Source organism: Anneissia japonica, unplaced genomic scaffold, assembly GCF_011630105.1.
Source record: "Anneissia japonica isolate Jap-2015-1 unplaced genomic scaffold, ASM1163010v1 scaffold287844_len763494_cov143, whole genome shotgun sequence".
In the NCBI taxonomy this organism is placed as follows: Eukaryota; Metazoa; Echinodermata; class Crinoidea; order Comatulida; family Comatulidae; genus Anneissia; species Anneissia japonica.
The window spans coordinates 330573-348326 of record NW_022739814.1 but is presented as its reverse complement, the minus strand read 5'-3'; the positions used below and the strand labels follow the sequence as shown (position 1 = coordinate 348326).

At 33.8% G+C, this 17754-nt stretch overlaps 1 protein-coding gene across 1 annotated transcript in view; it reads right to left on the bottom strand.

Moving 5' to 3' along the window:
• Positions 1-1055: 1055 nt before the first annotated feature.
• Positions 1056-17754, bottom strand: part of LOC117118038 (NF-X1-type zinc finger protein NFXL1-like) — a 19301-nt gene continuing 2602 nt past the window's right edge. Inside the window, exons 2-17 of the mRNA XM_033262522.1 lie at positions 16853-16977; positions 16043-16246; positions 15470-15570; positions 14835-14965; positions 13123-13301; positions 11979-12137; positions 10659-10874; positions 10181-10303; positions 8128-8263; positions 7422-7584; positions 5950-6063; positions 5330-5461; positions 3867-4033; positions 2780-2960; positions 1921-2061; positions 1056-1519 (exon numbers count right to left, since the gene is read on the bottom strand). Coding sequence (XP_033118413.1) covers positions 1355-1519; positions 1921-2061; positions 2780-2960; positions 3867-4033; positions 5330-5461; positions 5950-6063; positions 7422-7584; positions 8128-8263; positions 10181-10303; positions 10659-10874; positions 11979-12137; positions 13123-13301; positions 14835-14965; positions 15470-15570; positions 16043-16246; positions 16853-16970 — 2430 coding nt within the window. The 5' untranslated portion in view covers positions 16971-16977 and the 3' untranslated portion in view covers positions 1056-1354. The remainder of the gene's footprint in view (positions 1520-1920; positions 2062-2779; positions 2961-3866; positions 4034-5329; positions 5462-5949; positions 6064-7421; positions 7585-8127; positions 8264-10180; positions 10304-10658; positions 10875-11978; positions 12138-13122; positions 13302-14834; positions 14966-15469; positions 15571-16042; positions 16247-16852; positions 16978-17754) is intronic.

The window sequence follows — 17754 nt, the reverse complement described above, 5'->3', positions numbered from 1 at the left end:
GTGTAAATTTTGTGTCTGATATAAGGTATCCCCATGCCTAAATTCATTACAAAATATTGATTATGGGTTATTTTTATTCAGTCTGATGAATACCCTTTGAAAAACAAATAGTGAGACAGGCTTAATTGCAAGCATTGCGATTTAATGTGTTAACTTTAGTGATAGGAGGAAAAAAAAAATTTGCGCCTGCCACCCCCCTCCCCACCCCTATACAATTTTCAGCATTAAAGGGCAAACAAAAAATTTTTTTAGGCCTTATCATAATAAAATGCAGGACTAATAATATATACTTAACACTCAATTTCAGTTATGACATACAGAAAAATTTATAGTGTTATTTCTTCATTGAAACCTTTAATTTAAAGGACTAGAATGTTTACATTTTTGCAAAGATGTACAAAATGAAAGTTTTTTTTTTTACTCTAAATACATCATCAACTAAAATATACAGATTTGTATAGCTATGCCACAGTTTTTAACTGTTAAATCACAGAACAATTCTTATTCAACCCATAACGAAAATATATTTGATTACTGTTCATTATATTGATTGAGATCATAAAGTCATAACGCATAATATAATATACTGTATAATTTAAAAAGGTTAAAATTATTGAGTACCTTCTTGAATAATAGACACCTTGATCTTCGGAATAACTATGATATTGAATACTCTTCTATTCTAAAGTAGTTTGTAGTTTGGATACTAGCATTGCAAATTCAATTCAGCTGCTAATAGCTGGTTCACTTGTGGCAGTGACTGTGTATCGAAGATACTAGAAATACAAGATAGAGCTCTCGCATTGTAAAAATGAGGCGGAAGTCGTGCCCAACGTAGGCGGCGCACTTCTTTTTAACCATGCAAGTTTCCTATACTTCGTGCCCAACGTACAGGGCGCCCTTCTGTTCCTAAGTATATCCAGACGCAAAAGGCGCCCTTCCTTTTCCACTAATGGAGGAAAACTTTTTCACTAGGAGTGCGTCCGGCCATGCGATTCTGCGCTGTATTGTTGTTTTATTCTTTACTGATAACTTTAACAATTTATTAGTATTTTTGAGCATTCAGGTGAATATTTAAATGGATGCAGTATAATACTGTAATGTATATAATCAGTGTTAATTATCTCAATTATAATTATAATATATTCGAAAAAAGGCAAACACACGAAAAAGGTACATCAGTCTCCGCGACTGACTAAAACATGGGCCACCACTAACGGAGAAGTAGGGGTGTGCAACAATGTAAAGCACACATAGGCACTTTATTGCAATATGTGCTATAAAAATATAGCATTCAAGTATTACATTGTGTGCTATGGAGTGAACTGCCACAACCATCACTTTACAATTAAATTTACATATTCATGAGATAAAAACCGAAAATCAAGGCCAAGAGGAGGACAGCTCCGATTGTAACATATTGACTCCTCCACCACGGTTTATATTCAATTTCCTCGTTCTTCCTTCGTCTATGCTTCTTGCCTTTATTCATCACTCGTTTAAATTCCTCTTCATCTCGCTGGAATTAAATAAAGATTTGTGAATGTTCAGAATGGCATCATACCCACTAACCATCTTGTTTGTAAAATTGAGAGTTGTATATGGGAGGTTTGTAATTGGGAGATGATACTGTATTGTATAGAGTTTGCTGTTTGAGTGCCTTTTGAACATTTTTGATGGAATTTGGCGCTATATAAATTTCATGATTGATCGATATCAATAATAATATTGAAGATATTGGTATTGCTATTTATAATATTACCGTAAATGCTTGAATAAGCGCCGCGACGCTTCAAAATTTTTTTTCGAGCATTTATGGTATTGCTAATACTGCAATTACAACCATTGTCGTTGACGTTCATGCTATTAAGGAAACTATATCTATATTGGAATGCAAATTATATAATAAATATTAATTACCATCTGTTGTTTTTTCAGCTCTAGTTCATTCCTTAATTCTTCCTCTTCTTTCAATTTCTTCTGTTTTTCTATCAATTGCTTGCAGTTATCATCACACTCTAATTTGGCTTCATTTGATTGCACAAGCGGACAGGGGAAATTCTGGAAAAAAATATGCTGGAATTGTCAAATCATAAAACAACATTTTGTAGAAAAAAATGAAGATAAATATGTTTAGCATGTATAAACTATTTTTTATTATTATATACATAAAAGGCAAGTATGCTTATGGTCAACCTTTACAATTTACATACGCTACAACTTGAATCTCAACAAGAATAGGGGCACAGATATAATTTACTGGCAGTCTAACAGCCGGTCATTATGTCAAAGATAGGGACTTTTTGACAGTCAAAACATTGAGTAAATCAATTTTTAGCATATTTTGTGAGAACTTTTATTAATTTATTTTCCACAATTTTAACATTTTTCCAACTGTACTTGATGAACCTGACACAGAGTGCAATTTAAAGCTAGGATTTGTCAATATGCTAAATATAACCTTTTTTTAAAGTGCCACCATGCTTGTTTTATATTTCTAGCCCTTAAGTTTTTTACTAATATGGATACTGTACATATTTTTTGCTATCATTATGAATATTACGACTATCCATCATTATGAAACTTCCAGAACCATAGGCGAGCGTGCCATTCGAACTAGTGCTGGTATTATGGCTGTCGGTTGTAGCACCCTTGTCTTAACCGCTTGGAATTGAACTCGCCATTCGACTTTTTGAGTTTAATTTTTGAAAGCAGGAAGGTGTTGCCCAAGATATACACAGCAAATGAACTCTATTCTCTCCAAAATATGTGTTATTACCTTTTTGCGTCTCTTGCATGGACACTTGATGGCCTTCTTGCCGGTACATTCTGATGGGAGTGCACAGTCCCCTGAATGGCACTGCTTACTACAGAGGTGATCACAGCTCATCATCTGCGGGCATGGGCCTTTACAGGACTGCTTTTCATCTCTTTCTGACGCAGATGCCTTTGTCCATTCACTAACAAAAATATGAGCAAGAGAAACAATGTGATAATGAGAAAAAATATGTGAGGTAATGATGATTCATGCTTTACAGCCATGTCAAAGGCATTCACAGACATTTTCAGAAAAAAAAAAGAGAAAAACATTTTTTTTGTTGCTTTCCCCAGACAGCCACTGTTGGGGTATATAGTTTTTTGGATGCTTTAGCAGACTTCTCAAGTTAATATAATGCATTTCAGTAACAAAGACCTGGCTAGTCTAACGCATTTCGCTGGAGTCTCGCGCTTTTAACTTTGACAAAATTGAAGCTCTTCAACCAAATCTCTACATCAGGCTTTGGTTGAGATCCTGTTTTTAATGCTGAATATTTCTCCCTATATTAAACCAATAATTTCATTCTGATATATAATAAAAACAACAAAATTTTATATTGCAGTATTGAACTGAACTGTGACAAACTAACAAAGATAAGCTGAAAGAAACAACATTATTCACAAAACAAAGCACAACAATGTAATACACATGCAAAAGGAGCTTGATAACAATAATAATGATAATATGATAAGAATATTTTAAACTTGCATTATAGCGTTTTAACGCCAACAAGGCTTCTAAGAGTTTCACATTATTACCCCCGGTCATTGGATTAAACGTCTATGGAACACAAACTCAAGCTCCCTGGGGGAATATTCCATAATGTTACAGCAGCTACATCAGTGCATTTTGGCATTTAACCCTCTCCTGGGTGGAGAGAAGCAATGCAGATAAAGTGCCTTGCCCAAGGACACAAGTGAAAAGCTTAGTGAGGAATTAAAACCCCGACCTCGAGGTTGGGAAACCAAACCGTTCCTACTGCACCAAACTACTTCTTCAGCCTTCTGAATGAAAGCTAAGCTAAGCCACAGAAAACCCAAGTTCATACCTGCATTTAACATAGAGTAACATGTTACGACAGTGACAACGCATCTTGTTACTCTTCTCGCAAGTTGGACACTGTGTTGAGTGACAAGGCAGCTGACACTTGTGAGGGCAGTCTTGTGGACGTGGCTTGCTGCATTTCTCTTCACAAGGCATACACTCTGATCCAGCCTGAAATTTAGTCCAAGATGTGTATTGATAAGTTATTAACTTTAACCAAAATTTACAGGAAATTAAGCTATACCTTAAAATTAGATGTGGTATACAAAAAAAAACAATAATAAGTAAAATGAATTTACACAAAATCACAAAAAACTAAAATTTTAAAAACATACACAATGGAAGCAGCACATTCTTCAAAAGAACATTGTCATACATTTTCATTTAAATAATTTCTAGTTTTTTATTTTAATTTTTTTGTTTAGGAACTTATGTTAGTATGACCCTCTAAAGGTTGAACAGGATTATAGAAAAACTTATATAGTTACAATTTTACTTTTGTTATTCATTTTATGGTTTACACTGGATTGCAAAAAAATTAATAAAATAATTTGTTTTCTATATAACACCATTAATCATTAATAATAACAATGGCAAAAACATTAACATCAACGTTAATAATAATAATAATAATAATAATAATAGAAATAATTGATAGAATAATTAATAAAATAATAACAAATATATTAATTTTCATATTGCTTGACATCATAAGGTGATAATATGTAAAAGAACACTCTAAAATGAACATATAACTACAACCATAAGGATGTACTACCGTAAATGCTAGTACAAGTGCTGTGGCATTTATAAAATTATTGGATGCTTCAGTGCGGCGCATATTCAAGAGCGGCACTTCTACTGGCGTGCCGCTTTCCATGCCCGTTTCCATGTTAATACCTATTTCACGTACAGTATACCCATAGGTCGGTAGACCTTTCATAGGTCCTACGTCATCGTAAATAAACATTTATAAAGAAATGCTTGTGGATTCAACATGTTATTTATTCATTTTAACACTGTATATTATTTAAACCCTGCTTCTTTCTTCAGCATTCAATGATGGTTTTTTAACAAGGGTGTAATGCAGGCATGCTTAAGGGAAGATGGAAATAAATGTGAACTCAAAGAAGTGTTGACAACTTCAGTTATAATTGGTTTGAGAACAGGAAGGCAAGCCTTGAACAATTTTAATGGGAGTGTGTCAAGTGAACATGAGGTAATTGAAGATGACTTAATAACCTCAAGAACTTCCTCTTCTGAGACAGCAACAAAATGAGAAAAGTCACTTGTTCAAGACTCGAACGCAGATATTAAAGTTTGAGGAGAGCTGGATAAAAGTGTGTTGCAATATTTTTCGATTTTTGACTTGAAAAAATCAGAAAACCTGTTTTAGTGAGTGCTTTGGGATTGTCAATTATTTAGCTTTATAACTTGTTTGTGATATAATTATCTTAGTTCTTTTACCATTTCATCACTCGTCGCTCCTGTGACCACATGACATTCTAGCTGACAACGGTGATTACCGCACAGTAGTAGCCTACCACACGTCCTCTGGCAAGAAAAGCTTCTTGCTTGTGAACATGGTAGAGGATGAGTCTAATAAAAAATATAGAAAATATATCAGCAAGAAATGTCATAAGAAACTGTCTACAAAAAGGAAGACAAAGAAAGCGCAATCATATGCCCTCTATACCAAGCTAAGAAATCATGCCCTCATCCTTAACAAAATCAACCACCAATTCTGGCCAAACTTTGTCATATATAGCACATATCCTGTCAAAGAAAAAAACACCTATACAGGTCAGAGTTCACAAACCCGTTTACAGTCTAATAGCAAATATCTTGTTTACCTGTAGTTAATAGTATATTCTAGTAAGAGCTATGTATTAACATAATTAAAAGATTGTTTATGTTAGAAAAATGTGTGCAAGTGTATTGTTAACATTTAACAGGCTGCTTTTATTAGGTCTATGACAAGAAACAATTTTTCTCCAGATGATTTGTATGCCTACAGCTATGCCTGTATGGTGTTCGATATCTGAGAAAGCATGGTGAAACATTTATTATACGAAGGAATTGCCTACCTCATGTTTGCCAAAACAATCTACTGGTACTGGCTGTAGACACGGTGGACAGGGTAAGGCCACCTGCCTGTACTGGACTTCTGGTTGCTTCTCCCAAGGCCCGGCAGGTCGTGGCTACAACATAAAATAAACAGCATGATTTGGTAACATTCAATTATATTTTTCAAATTTAATTTCTTTTTGCTTGTAAGACATCAGAAAAAAAAAAAAAATGACATCAAGAGTGCAAACTAATAAATAGACTCGTACAGGTATTTGTATTTGATTTTAAAGTTTAGGTGCGACATGCACTAATAATATTATAATAATAATAATAATAATAATAATAATAATAATAATAATAATAATAATAATAATAATAATAATAATATTATTATGTCAAAGTTTCTTGAAGAAGTCTATTGTACAAATTGTCATGTAATCAGAAAATTGCAGGTTTCAGAAAGTACCTTTTTGGTAGGGATGTTTTATAAATTTAAGCTGCATTCTTATCAGATTTGAACTGAAATTCGGATAACATTTGCCAGCGTCCCTATTCTTAAGCACTGATACAATTTTTTTGATGGGTTAGGTAGGCTTTCCGATCCGAAAATTTGGATTTGGTGTAAATGCACCTTAATTTCCTTTCTGAGGCTTAGAGAGTTCAGTTGTGTTTAGTCATGAGAAAAAGGCCCTGTCGTCACAGGAGTTGAACCCAGGCCTTGGGATTAGTCAGTCAGTCCCGCAAACTCATCCGAGGAAAGAGTTTACAATGCGTCGCCAGAAATCCTTATTGGCCATTAGAATTGGAAGGTCATTAGTTGATGAATTGAGCCTTTGCGCGATAGTGTCCAGCAAATCTTGCTCGATATTGAGCAAGGATGGTTGAGATTGGAAGATGCCATGGTAGATCTCTGCTTTGGTTTGATGTTTATGGTTTGATGTTTGAATGGCCTCTATGAATGCTCTGAAGAAAGCAAGCCTAATTTTCCTTGTAATGTTCGACTGCCAGATGGAGTGCAGTTTGTTGCAGGCGATCCAAGATTGTGCCTTACGAGATATAACAGCCTTCCTACTGTCAGCAACGTATGACCCAAGGTATTTAAAATCATTCACCTCTTTGGGATTACAATGGAGTGGTCGGAGTTAAATAACTTGGTGGTTATGATGCTGGCCTTCAAATCCTGGATTCAATTCCTGTCATGGTAACAGAACCTCTTTCTCACCAAAATGAATCCACTCGCTAAGATTTGTAATGAGGTAGATCTTGTGTAAGTCTTGTGAAGGGATTGCAACATATACTGTATAAGAATTAGTTTACGTAGAACATCTTGTGTGTATATTTGTCTTGTAAAGGGAATGAAACTTAGAAAAAAGATTACATCTGCTGATTGGCATATCACTGTACTTTGTGCCTAAAAGTTAAGAATAAATAAAAAGGAAGCATCTTAGCTACAAAGGTTTTAATGAATTCATATAGAATACTGCCTCACCTTTTGCTCAACATGCTTGACAGTGACATCATCGTGACAACCCTTAGGACAACGGTGACTGCACCCTGACAGTGGCTTGTCACATAGCTGTCTACATGGTGGACATTGTCCAAAGTGACAATGATGGGGCTCACGTCTGATATGATGACAGGATGGCGGAGTGCTAAATTCATAAATTAATAATAACAACAATAAAAATAATAAAACAGCTACAAAGTAATAGAAGTTTTAACATTTTAAGAAGATAAGGTATCCTGTTCTTTAGTTAGTATTGTGTGTTTTTTTGTACTTATTAATTATTCAAGATTGTGTAAGTATTTCTTATCCTGCTTGGGCAGTCACACCTTTTTGCTTATCACCAAATAGTATTTCTAGAATTGTCAGTAAAATTATGATTTTTATTGTTTTACACTGTTTGAATTTAGTGGTAGAGCAAATGCAGTTTTAGATCTATGTACTGAAGCTAGTTGAATCATAATTGCATATTTTTATAGATACCATATAAATATATTATTATAAACAATGATATGTAGTAGCAGTAATAGCAAAAATAATAATTATAAGTCAATGGCGATGTCATCACTTTTAATTACACTGAACACCTTCACAGTGACTACCATGTGTCATACCTGGAGCAACCTTCTGAATAGGAAAGTAAAGACATCATTTACGGTCATATGATCTATTAGCATGTTGACGCACTTACCTGCAAGACTGCTTGCAGCGTGGTGGTTTTGTGACGCGCTCCATGCCACAACGAACCTTCTGGACAGTTTTGCCACAGTTGCATTGAATTTTAGACAATTCACGACATGGATAACATAGTCCTGTAGTCATGAAACATTAATTTATAAAAAACCAGCAAATCAAAACTTTATATTTTTGCATGAATATGCACATTCTATATGTGAGGTCTCACCACGAAATGAGACGCATCGTTGGTGAAATTGTATTGAGATATTCGCCTAAATAGGTCAAAGTCAACATTTTTACAAAATTTTGATTTCAATGTTTTTGAATAACTCGATACCTATATTTCATGTTTGTATACTTTTAAGAGAATCTTCTTAATAAAACAGTGTTCTCTGCACATATTCTATAATTCTAGTTCTATTATTTGTACTGGTTAATTTATCTTTGAGGCTGATTTTTTCAAAACCTGGATTCTCATACACCTAAATTTTAAATGCTCACATCTCTGGATCTATTTATCCTAGGGAAGCCATTCAAAAATCAAATTAAAGCTTATAATGTGATAACCCAAAATATAATATAAACTCAATGTTTGAATTTCTATCCATGAAACTCATTTTGTGGAGAGACCTCACATATTCTCTGAGCTTCAAAGAAAAAGAAAAATCTACCAAAAAATAATAAACAATATCTAGACTTACTATGTGTGTTTATGAAGCAGAACATAAAGAATTTTACTCATTGATATAATGAGGACTGATGTTAAAATTATAATGCAAAAAATGAAATCAAATCAAATCAAAAACAAGTTAACAAAACTAAGACTTGCACTAGGACTAGAATGGTACTGGTGACAGTACCAGACAGTTTTAATCGATTGCACTAATAGAACCTCACCCTGTCAAGGCCAGTGGATTTTTAGTTTTATATACCTTGAGTAAATTTTATAGGTTGAGGGCAAAGATTGTTTATGTAATTCATGGTAATTGTGCGTTGAACTTAGCTGTAACTACAGTATGAAAGGACTAAAAAAAAAAAAAAAAAAATGCTTTTAATCAGATATTATTATTATTATTATTATTATTATTATTATTATTATTATTATTATTATTAATATTATTATTATCAATAATGATATTTTTCTGGCAAAACATGTTTAAAAACATTTTTAAATTATGTACTGAACATTTAATAATAATTGTTTACTTCAAAAATATTATTTAATTAGAACTACAGTTTCACCATCATCTGTGTGTAGTTTGGTGTATTGGGAATATTTGTTTGGTACTAATATACAGATTGACTTCAACATAATAATTACATAATACTATTACATTGATAATATAGTTACTATTTTTATCATAAAAATATTTATTCCAATTATTATAATCAAATATTTTATTAAGAGTAGAAAGTAGAGTATTTTGGTGTGAATCACACCAAAGACGATTCCAAAGACTTTTTTTTTAGTGGGGTCCTTCTGGTGGTGATTTCCAGTTTATTTTGGATAATAAAGAAATATGTATCTGTATATCTGCGGTGAATAGAACAATGGGAGACTATACCCTATTTTCCAAAGAGTGAGGCCCTACACACACCTGGTCCACATTTAACGAATGACCAACAGCTTAATGTACCATCTGAAAAATTGAGAGCTTTCGTAAATTATTTCAGCTCTCCAGCCGAAACTCACTTAGAGAGGATGGAATTCAACTAGTATCCAAAGATCTGAATGGGTCTCCATGGTTCAGCGCACACAGTAGCTACCACCATTGTAGCCAATGGACCTAAGCAGCTGTTCTTCTTCTTCTCGCCTTATAGTATTTATCACTCTATTAATAGGAAGCTTTCGATTGGATGACGATGGTAAGATGCAGAGCGTAATGACATTCACTAAAAGTCTTCTGCGTATGCGAGAACATTAAGTTCTCCTCGTTGCATGGATTCTAGGACGCAAATTGGCCAAATCTATGTATGCAGAGAACATAGGACGCCCGGTAGTACGGTCATGCATGAGTGATTTCGTTCTACTGTCGCATCGACATGCAAATCGGAAGCTCCCTAATTACTTACATTTTCACATGGTCCAGTATGACATCTGTTAGTGCACTGATGAAGACCACATTCCAGAAGCTTGTTGCAGGTGTCACCACAGGTGGGCACATCTTCAGTGCAGGGTAGTTGATATTCTTCAAAAAAGATATAATAGATTTGAATAATCATGCAACTTTGTCAGTTCCTTAGATACGATAGTCTGTCAGATAAAACAATGTTTGATCAAACTTTGTCTGCTGATGTGTTCCTATTTCAAATTGACTTTTCCAAAAAAAAAAAAGAACGATTTAAAGTTGATTCTATTACTAGTGACATATTAAAAATCCCCTCTAGAAAAAAAGAAAAAAAAAACATCTTTCTAGATCCCTTTTAAGTAATATTGTAAAATTTGTTGTTTGTCTAATTTATTTCATCTTTTTTCTTATTTCATTATTACTGTAAATGTGGATGAATAAAGAATGCATAGACAAAATACATAAGAAATCTTACTTGTTTTTCCACATGGGCATGACCTATTTTCGGCTCTTGGGCAACCTTTGCACTTTCCCTCGTGGCATACCTCCTCACACGTGTGGTTTCCACAGGAGAGCACTTTCCCGCAAACACAGTTGCACTGCCACACCAGGGACTCGCATGACCTCAGTGTAGCTAACCTACCACAAAGGCATGAACGCTGACTCATCTTTGGACAGGGTGGGCAATCTCCTGGAATACCAGCGGTGGATATACAGTTAAACTTTCCTAAGTCGACTTTGAACTCGAATAATTTCTAAGTTGATCTTATTTTACAGGCCAAATTGTCGTATTTTCACTTAATTAATCATCTGTAAGTCGAATTTTATCCAAGTCAAACCATTTTTCAATGCCATTTTGGAATCGACTTTAATGCAAGTTCAACTATATTAATAAGAATGCTAAAAGTAATAGTAAATGAATGCCTGACAAAAAATCAACATATTGCAAGATAATACATCACAATCTTTTATGGGACAGGTGGTCCACCAAGTTTTGGAAGAAAATAAACATGTAGAGATCTCTTTAAAACAATATATACAATTCAAAATAAAAGACAGCGTATACACAGCAAATAAATACAATTTTATACTATAAATGCACATTCAAAAAAATTTTTGTTCAATACTGAAATTATTACAGAAGAACTTACACAATAAAACATCCAGATCATATTTAAAAAAAAAATATTTTCAAGAATATTCAGGCTAAAACAATTTACTTCTCCATAAAACAAAACCATACAGTACTTACGTCTATTAAGACAATTTTATTGAATAATATTACGAGTGTGCAAGGTAAAAAAAGCAACAGAGAGAACCCTTAAACTCTGGCCACACTATAAAATTTTGTGACAAATAAGTGATACACCCATATTTGGGTGTACTGACAACATCATGCCCATAGAAGGCGAGCGATAAATTTATAAATCTATTTAAGTCATTGACAGGCCATTAATTTAATAAACACAGTATAAAAAGATCTTGTTTCTTTTCAGTTCAGTTCAGAAACTTTACTGTCAAAGTATAAATAAAATACAATGAAATTGATTTGGCTAAGTGTTCAGCACATAATAATAGTAATCATTAATAAAAAAAAACCAAGTAAATATAAAATATATCCGAGTATTGTATCTAAATAAAAATCTTAAACTACTCATGTGTTATTAATTGCTTTGACGGCTGCTGGATAAAACAATAATAATAATAATAATTTTGGCTTATATAGCGCATTATGCTAAAGCCTCAATGCGCTTAACAGTAAAAATAAAATTCCATTGCTATAATAAATACCAACCTGCATGACAAGGTGTATCGCATTTGTGGCCGCATTCCAGCTTAGCAGCACAGGGCTTCTGACAGGACCACTGACTTGCAGAGCAACGTTTCAGGGTCGGTGCTTCTCGGCCACAGAAGCACGACGTACAGATGGTTTTTGGACATGGAGGGCAGGCACCTGAACAAGAAAAAAAACCAAAAATTCATTATTGATATATGTTAAGGGCAGGAAAACATCTATTTTTTCAATCATTTTCGTATTAAGAGTACAAAATATATAGTATAGGGAAAGGGTAACCAGTGTGTATCCTCTTTCTGAAAATTAACAAAATGATGTCCTCAATATGAAAGCAATCATCATTCTTTAATGTACCAAGACCTGTGCTTCCTGTGCCCTCCCAATTGGCTTGCCTGCTCTAGAAAAATTACCTCTGTTGAGGCCTTGGTGCCCTAAAAATGCAGTATATACAGGTACATTAAGTGTTATTTTGTGATACACTGGCCAGGGCTGGATCAAAGGGCTGTGGTCCATTGGGCTGTAATTGCAAGTGGGATTTAATACTCTGTGGCTAAAACATAAAGCCAGGTTTTCGGTGAGTTTTCCTGGGGTTTGACGGTCTATTTATCCCCACTGGGACCTGTAGGATTGGGGCTGGTGCTCCAAAAGCCCCTAAATTAATCTGGCCCTGACACTGACCTTGATGCCCTTTTTATATATATTGTGCTGTTAATTCATGGAAAAAGTGGCCTAGCCCCTAAAAAACCCAAATTCAAGGCCTGAATGTATTCTTTAAGGATAAGGTAAAGGGTATATTTTGTACTCTTTTGAATATGAAATAAAAAATGGATGATTCCCTAAACTCGATCCCTGTTAATTATTGTTTACTAATTGTTGGATAAAGTTTATGTTTGTATATTTGAAACTGTTATTTTAACATATTTTAACAAAGAGATTTAATCTTCATTTGACAATCAGATCATTAACTTTTTTTAGTTAGTTAGACTAGAAAAGTATGATACAAAAGACTCTGCAAACACTTCAAATTAAATGAGTCAACAATCATAAAGCCAATGAAAGGAGAGACAATTCTGGATGTTTATATTTATACTAGACACAGTGGAATGAAATGTGCACTAGAGAATGATAACAAAAAGGGAATTACCTGGATGGCAGAGCAACAGACACTGGTGGTTGCAGAGTGGTTTCAGAGGCTTGCCACAGGTCTGTCCACAGGTGTGAGGAGTCAGCCAGGGATCAGGCTTTGGATCAACCTCCTTGCCGCAGTGACATACATACCTTGAAGGGCATTCAGACTTCTTATACTCAAATCGACAGTTAGGACTGTGAAAAAAATAAAGTTATTAATACTCAATCAAATTGTTTAGTATTAGTTCAAAAACTTATACAGTAATCCACAGTAAAACAAATATACAAATATATGATGGATGAAGATTAGATGAATATATTCGGTGTAAACACCAAGGATAATTTACAAAATTGTGATCCCAGTGGGTCTCCTTCTGGTGGACGTCTCATCTGAAAGACGGTGCGCTATCGTAACTTGCAATTCAGCCCTCTAGCTGAAATACAAAGAGAGCAGCTATGGGGATTGAATCGAAGGCTAAGAGATCTCCACGGTTCAGTGCACTTACAGTGGCTACCACTATTTTAGCCTACTGAGACAAGCTGTTCTCTCATACGTTAATAATTAACGACATGTTCTGACGTGCCACACGTCAGCATCGGTATATAGTGTTTATGCTACTACTCATTTAGATACTACCGGGCAAATGTATGATATTCAGGCAAAAGTAAGTTACGTATATAAAGGTGAATACCGTGGTAAAAAATTAAAATGGAAGAGTGATATTGTAAATGAGTTGTTTGTTAAGTGAAAGATTTCCCAATCAATATAAAGGGCTTCTTTATTTTTGAATTAATACAGGTGTCCCTCCAGTTAAAGACCACCTTTGGGACCTGGGTTGCCATGGTCTTTAGCAGATTTGGTCTCTAATTAGAATAATAAAGATTAAAGAAATTTGTTAGCTTGGGACCACAGAAAATTGGTCATTAATTGCAAGTGGCCTTTAATTGGCGGGTCTTTAATTAGATGGAAACTTGTAAGTATTGTGTGCAGAATCAAGAATAATGGAACAGTCTGAATTAGATGTGTTTTTGCATTTCAGATGTTTTTTCTTTGCATTACTGAAGTTTTTAAATCTGGATTATTGTGCACTTGATGCCTTTGGCAACTTCTTGAATTGGTGTAACATTAATCTCTTAAAATTATAATTCAATGAAACATTTGATTAATTTTCAACAAAATTAGGTTAGATCAAGATTAAATAGACAACTGTAGGATAAGGAATAGTTACCAGAATCCACCAAATGGTGAGCTTTTTTTTTTTTTTTTTATATCCCTCACATCTAACAGCAAGCACACTCACCACTTACAGGTTGGAAAGATGCTTTTACAAACCTGGGGTCAGATTTATCAAACTATAAATCAAAATAAATTCATCTTAAGTCCATTTTTTTGCTTAAGTCAAATTTATCAATATTGATTTAACTTAAAAATTGCTTAAAATTAAAAAGTTGATTTTATGCATGAACCATCTAAGACGATTTTTAAGCTAAGATTTTGATAAGATGGTTTGATAAATTAGCTTAAGATATTTGCTTAGGGACATCCTAACTTTTTTTGACTTAAGACATTTGCTAAGCTGAGACTGATAAATCCCGGGCCTGCTGTCACAGCACCCTGAGATTGGAAGCTATTCAAGTCCACTCGTTTCTGAATCAACTATGTTTTTGATTATCTATCGACTCAGGAAAGAAATTTACATGTTAACAACCCAACCTGTTACTACTTACCAATGCCAAAGTTTCTCTGCTTCCGGAAAGTTCTCTTCCGAAAGAAAGTTTTTTTGAACAGAGCCCTCTTGAGCCCACTTCTGAATACATTGAAGGTGCAGGATGCAGTAACATGTCTGACAATACCAAATCTGTGAAGTTGTATAGTATTTAAATTAATACTAATGATAATAATTATGGTGAAGGGGTCCGAAGTACCCCACAGGAGTGTCATGGAAATTAGCACAAACTCCCACACTCCTGTAAAGCAAGCAAACATTTTGCGGAACTAAGCATCTCAAGAAAATTTACGATGCTTGCATGTTTTTATTACACTGTATTATAAATTGTATCCCTGACGTCAGCTGTCCACGGTATTACCACATGCACCAAAACACAATTAAATACATTGAGAAAGACCTGGGCAAACCTTTGCTAATAGGTACACTTTGTTCATCAAAAAGCTTCTTCTATGAATGGAATGACCTGTTCGAAGCACGAACTCCTGTAGACCAAACCCAGTACCGTTACAATTTTTAATCGTACGGGAAATCCACTCACGATACTTATACTATAGACCATTTAGGGTTTAAGTTATACTAGCTTTTAAGCTAGTTTGGTTTTTGTGTGCGGTTTTAAACACTTTTATTCCTTACCTCCTCTTCTCGTTTAACAGTTTCGATACAAATTAGGCAAACTGTCTTTTCACTCTGAAACTGGTGTTGTAGGGAAATTGCTTCATTGCTATTGGAATCGCCTAGAAAAAGTGCATTGAGAAAAAAAAAAAAAAAAAAAAAAAATCAATTTTTTGAAATAAAGATAAACAAGAAAGAACTTTAAAACATTAATATTCTTACCTACATGTTTGACTTAAAAACTAAGTTTAAATGAATTTTATTACAAATTTTATATAAGTAGTATATAAATGTCTGTTAATTGGATAATTAAACAATTAATTCTTAGTTCAACGTTAATAATTAACAATTAATTTTGAAATAAGCAAATCATAGTCAAGTTTATATCAGACTTAAATTTTCATATCTTTAATATACATATACAACTGGATCAAGACATACTATACTTTTATTATCGAACTAGAAATTGACTATAAGCTGTATTATATTGTATTTCTATATTGTAATGTCTGTTAATGCAAGCAAAGAACTTCCCAAAGGGGATGAATACAATTTTTATCTTATCTTATTTTATACAGACAAAAATGACAATACCTAGATGCATGCTATAATCTTTGTAAGTAGCTTTTAGTATATCTTGATAGTTGCTGGCTTCATCTTCATCGGATGATGTTTCGTATTCATCTTCAAGTACCTGATGTTCCTGTAACTGCTGAGCAGGTTGGTGTTCATGTTGTTTCTCAGTCTCAATATTCTTGCTCCGGGCACCCAAAGTTGCTCCACCTCCATTCCTTTGAGCTAAAAAGCACATTTTAGATAATTTTTTAGAAATAATGAAGGCATGAAGTATAGCTTCTAAAAAGGTTTGTGAGGAGTCAAGAGCCAGAGGCGGCATCTAGCCTGCAGTAACTATCAGCAATGATTAATTTTGATCAACTATGATAATGATGACCAAAATGATGATAAATGGTGATGAAATAAATGGTGATTTGTAAAGATAGTGAAGAAGAAATGATGACAATGATAATGATGATGATGAAAATCAAAATGATGATCGATGACAATGATGATATTAATGATGGTGAAGTTGATGATGATGATGAAAATGAAAATAATGGTGATGATCATGAAGATAAAAATAATGATCAATGTTGATGATGACGGTAATGATGGTGAAGATTATGATGATGATGATGATGATGTTATATGATGAAAATTCTTATAAATTATGCCTAAATATATTAATTTAATCAATAATAAATAATTAAATTATTAAAACAAAATAATTAAAAATGAATGAATAAAAAAACTCCAAGGCTTAATATATATAAGTCTTTTTGAATCTTCATTTTGAAGAAATAATGATTTTAATCATCATAATTATTTATAATGATAGTATAATACCTTCGTTATAGTTTCTCCAATCTTGTGAATACTTTGTACTGCTATGATCCCTAGGATGTCCTCTTCCTCGACCACCTCTCCCTCGGCCAAGAAAAGAGTATGTAGAAGGCTCAGCCATCTTATTCCTTTAAAATTAGGAATATGTCACATATTAAACAACAGTGGTATGCATTCTATTCACTAAATTCTTGTATAAAGTCCACTCCTAAGCCAAGGAGAATTTAATTCATAAGTTATTTGAAAGGTTTGATTAAAAACTACATTAAATGTGAATTGTCAATGGTAGTGAATGGAGAGATGATTATATTTGGTGTAACCACCAAGGATAGCCCACAAAAGTCTGAAGAAAACTTATTTCCAGTGGGGTCTTTCTGGTGGTGATTGGGCAGTAGGCATACACCAGGTGGTAATTCCCTACTACAACGTGCATATGGACCATTATGCACATTGGCTTACTGTAAACGTCTCATCTGAGAGTGCGCAATCCTAACTTGCATTTCAGTCCTCCAGCTGATATACAATAAGATCATAGACCAAGAGATCTCCTTGGTTCAGCGCACACACAGTATATACTACCAGTTTAGCTGACTGAGCTGAGCTGCTTTCAGATGTATTCAGTCTTTTGTCTTTTTTATAAAATTAACTTTGTATCCTCTAATATTCAATCTGTATTGATTTTTACATTATTGTAGTTGTATCCACTCTGATTTTTAACCTTCGTAAATAACTATTGAGTTGCCTCGACTCTTTCAAACAAAGTACTGTAGTTGAATAAAATTGCATGTCCGCACATCATGAAGTTGACTTTAGAAACACTAGTGTTTCTAAAGTCAACATCTTCTACGTATTTGAGTTTCATTATTGTTACGCTACATTATAGGCCTATTCTACATTCTACGAAA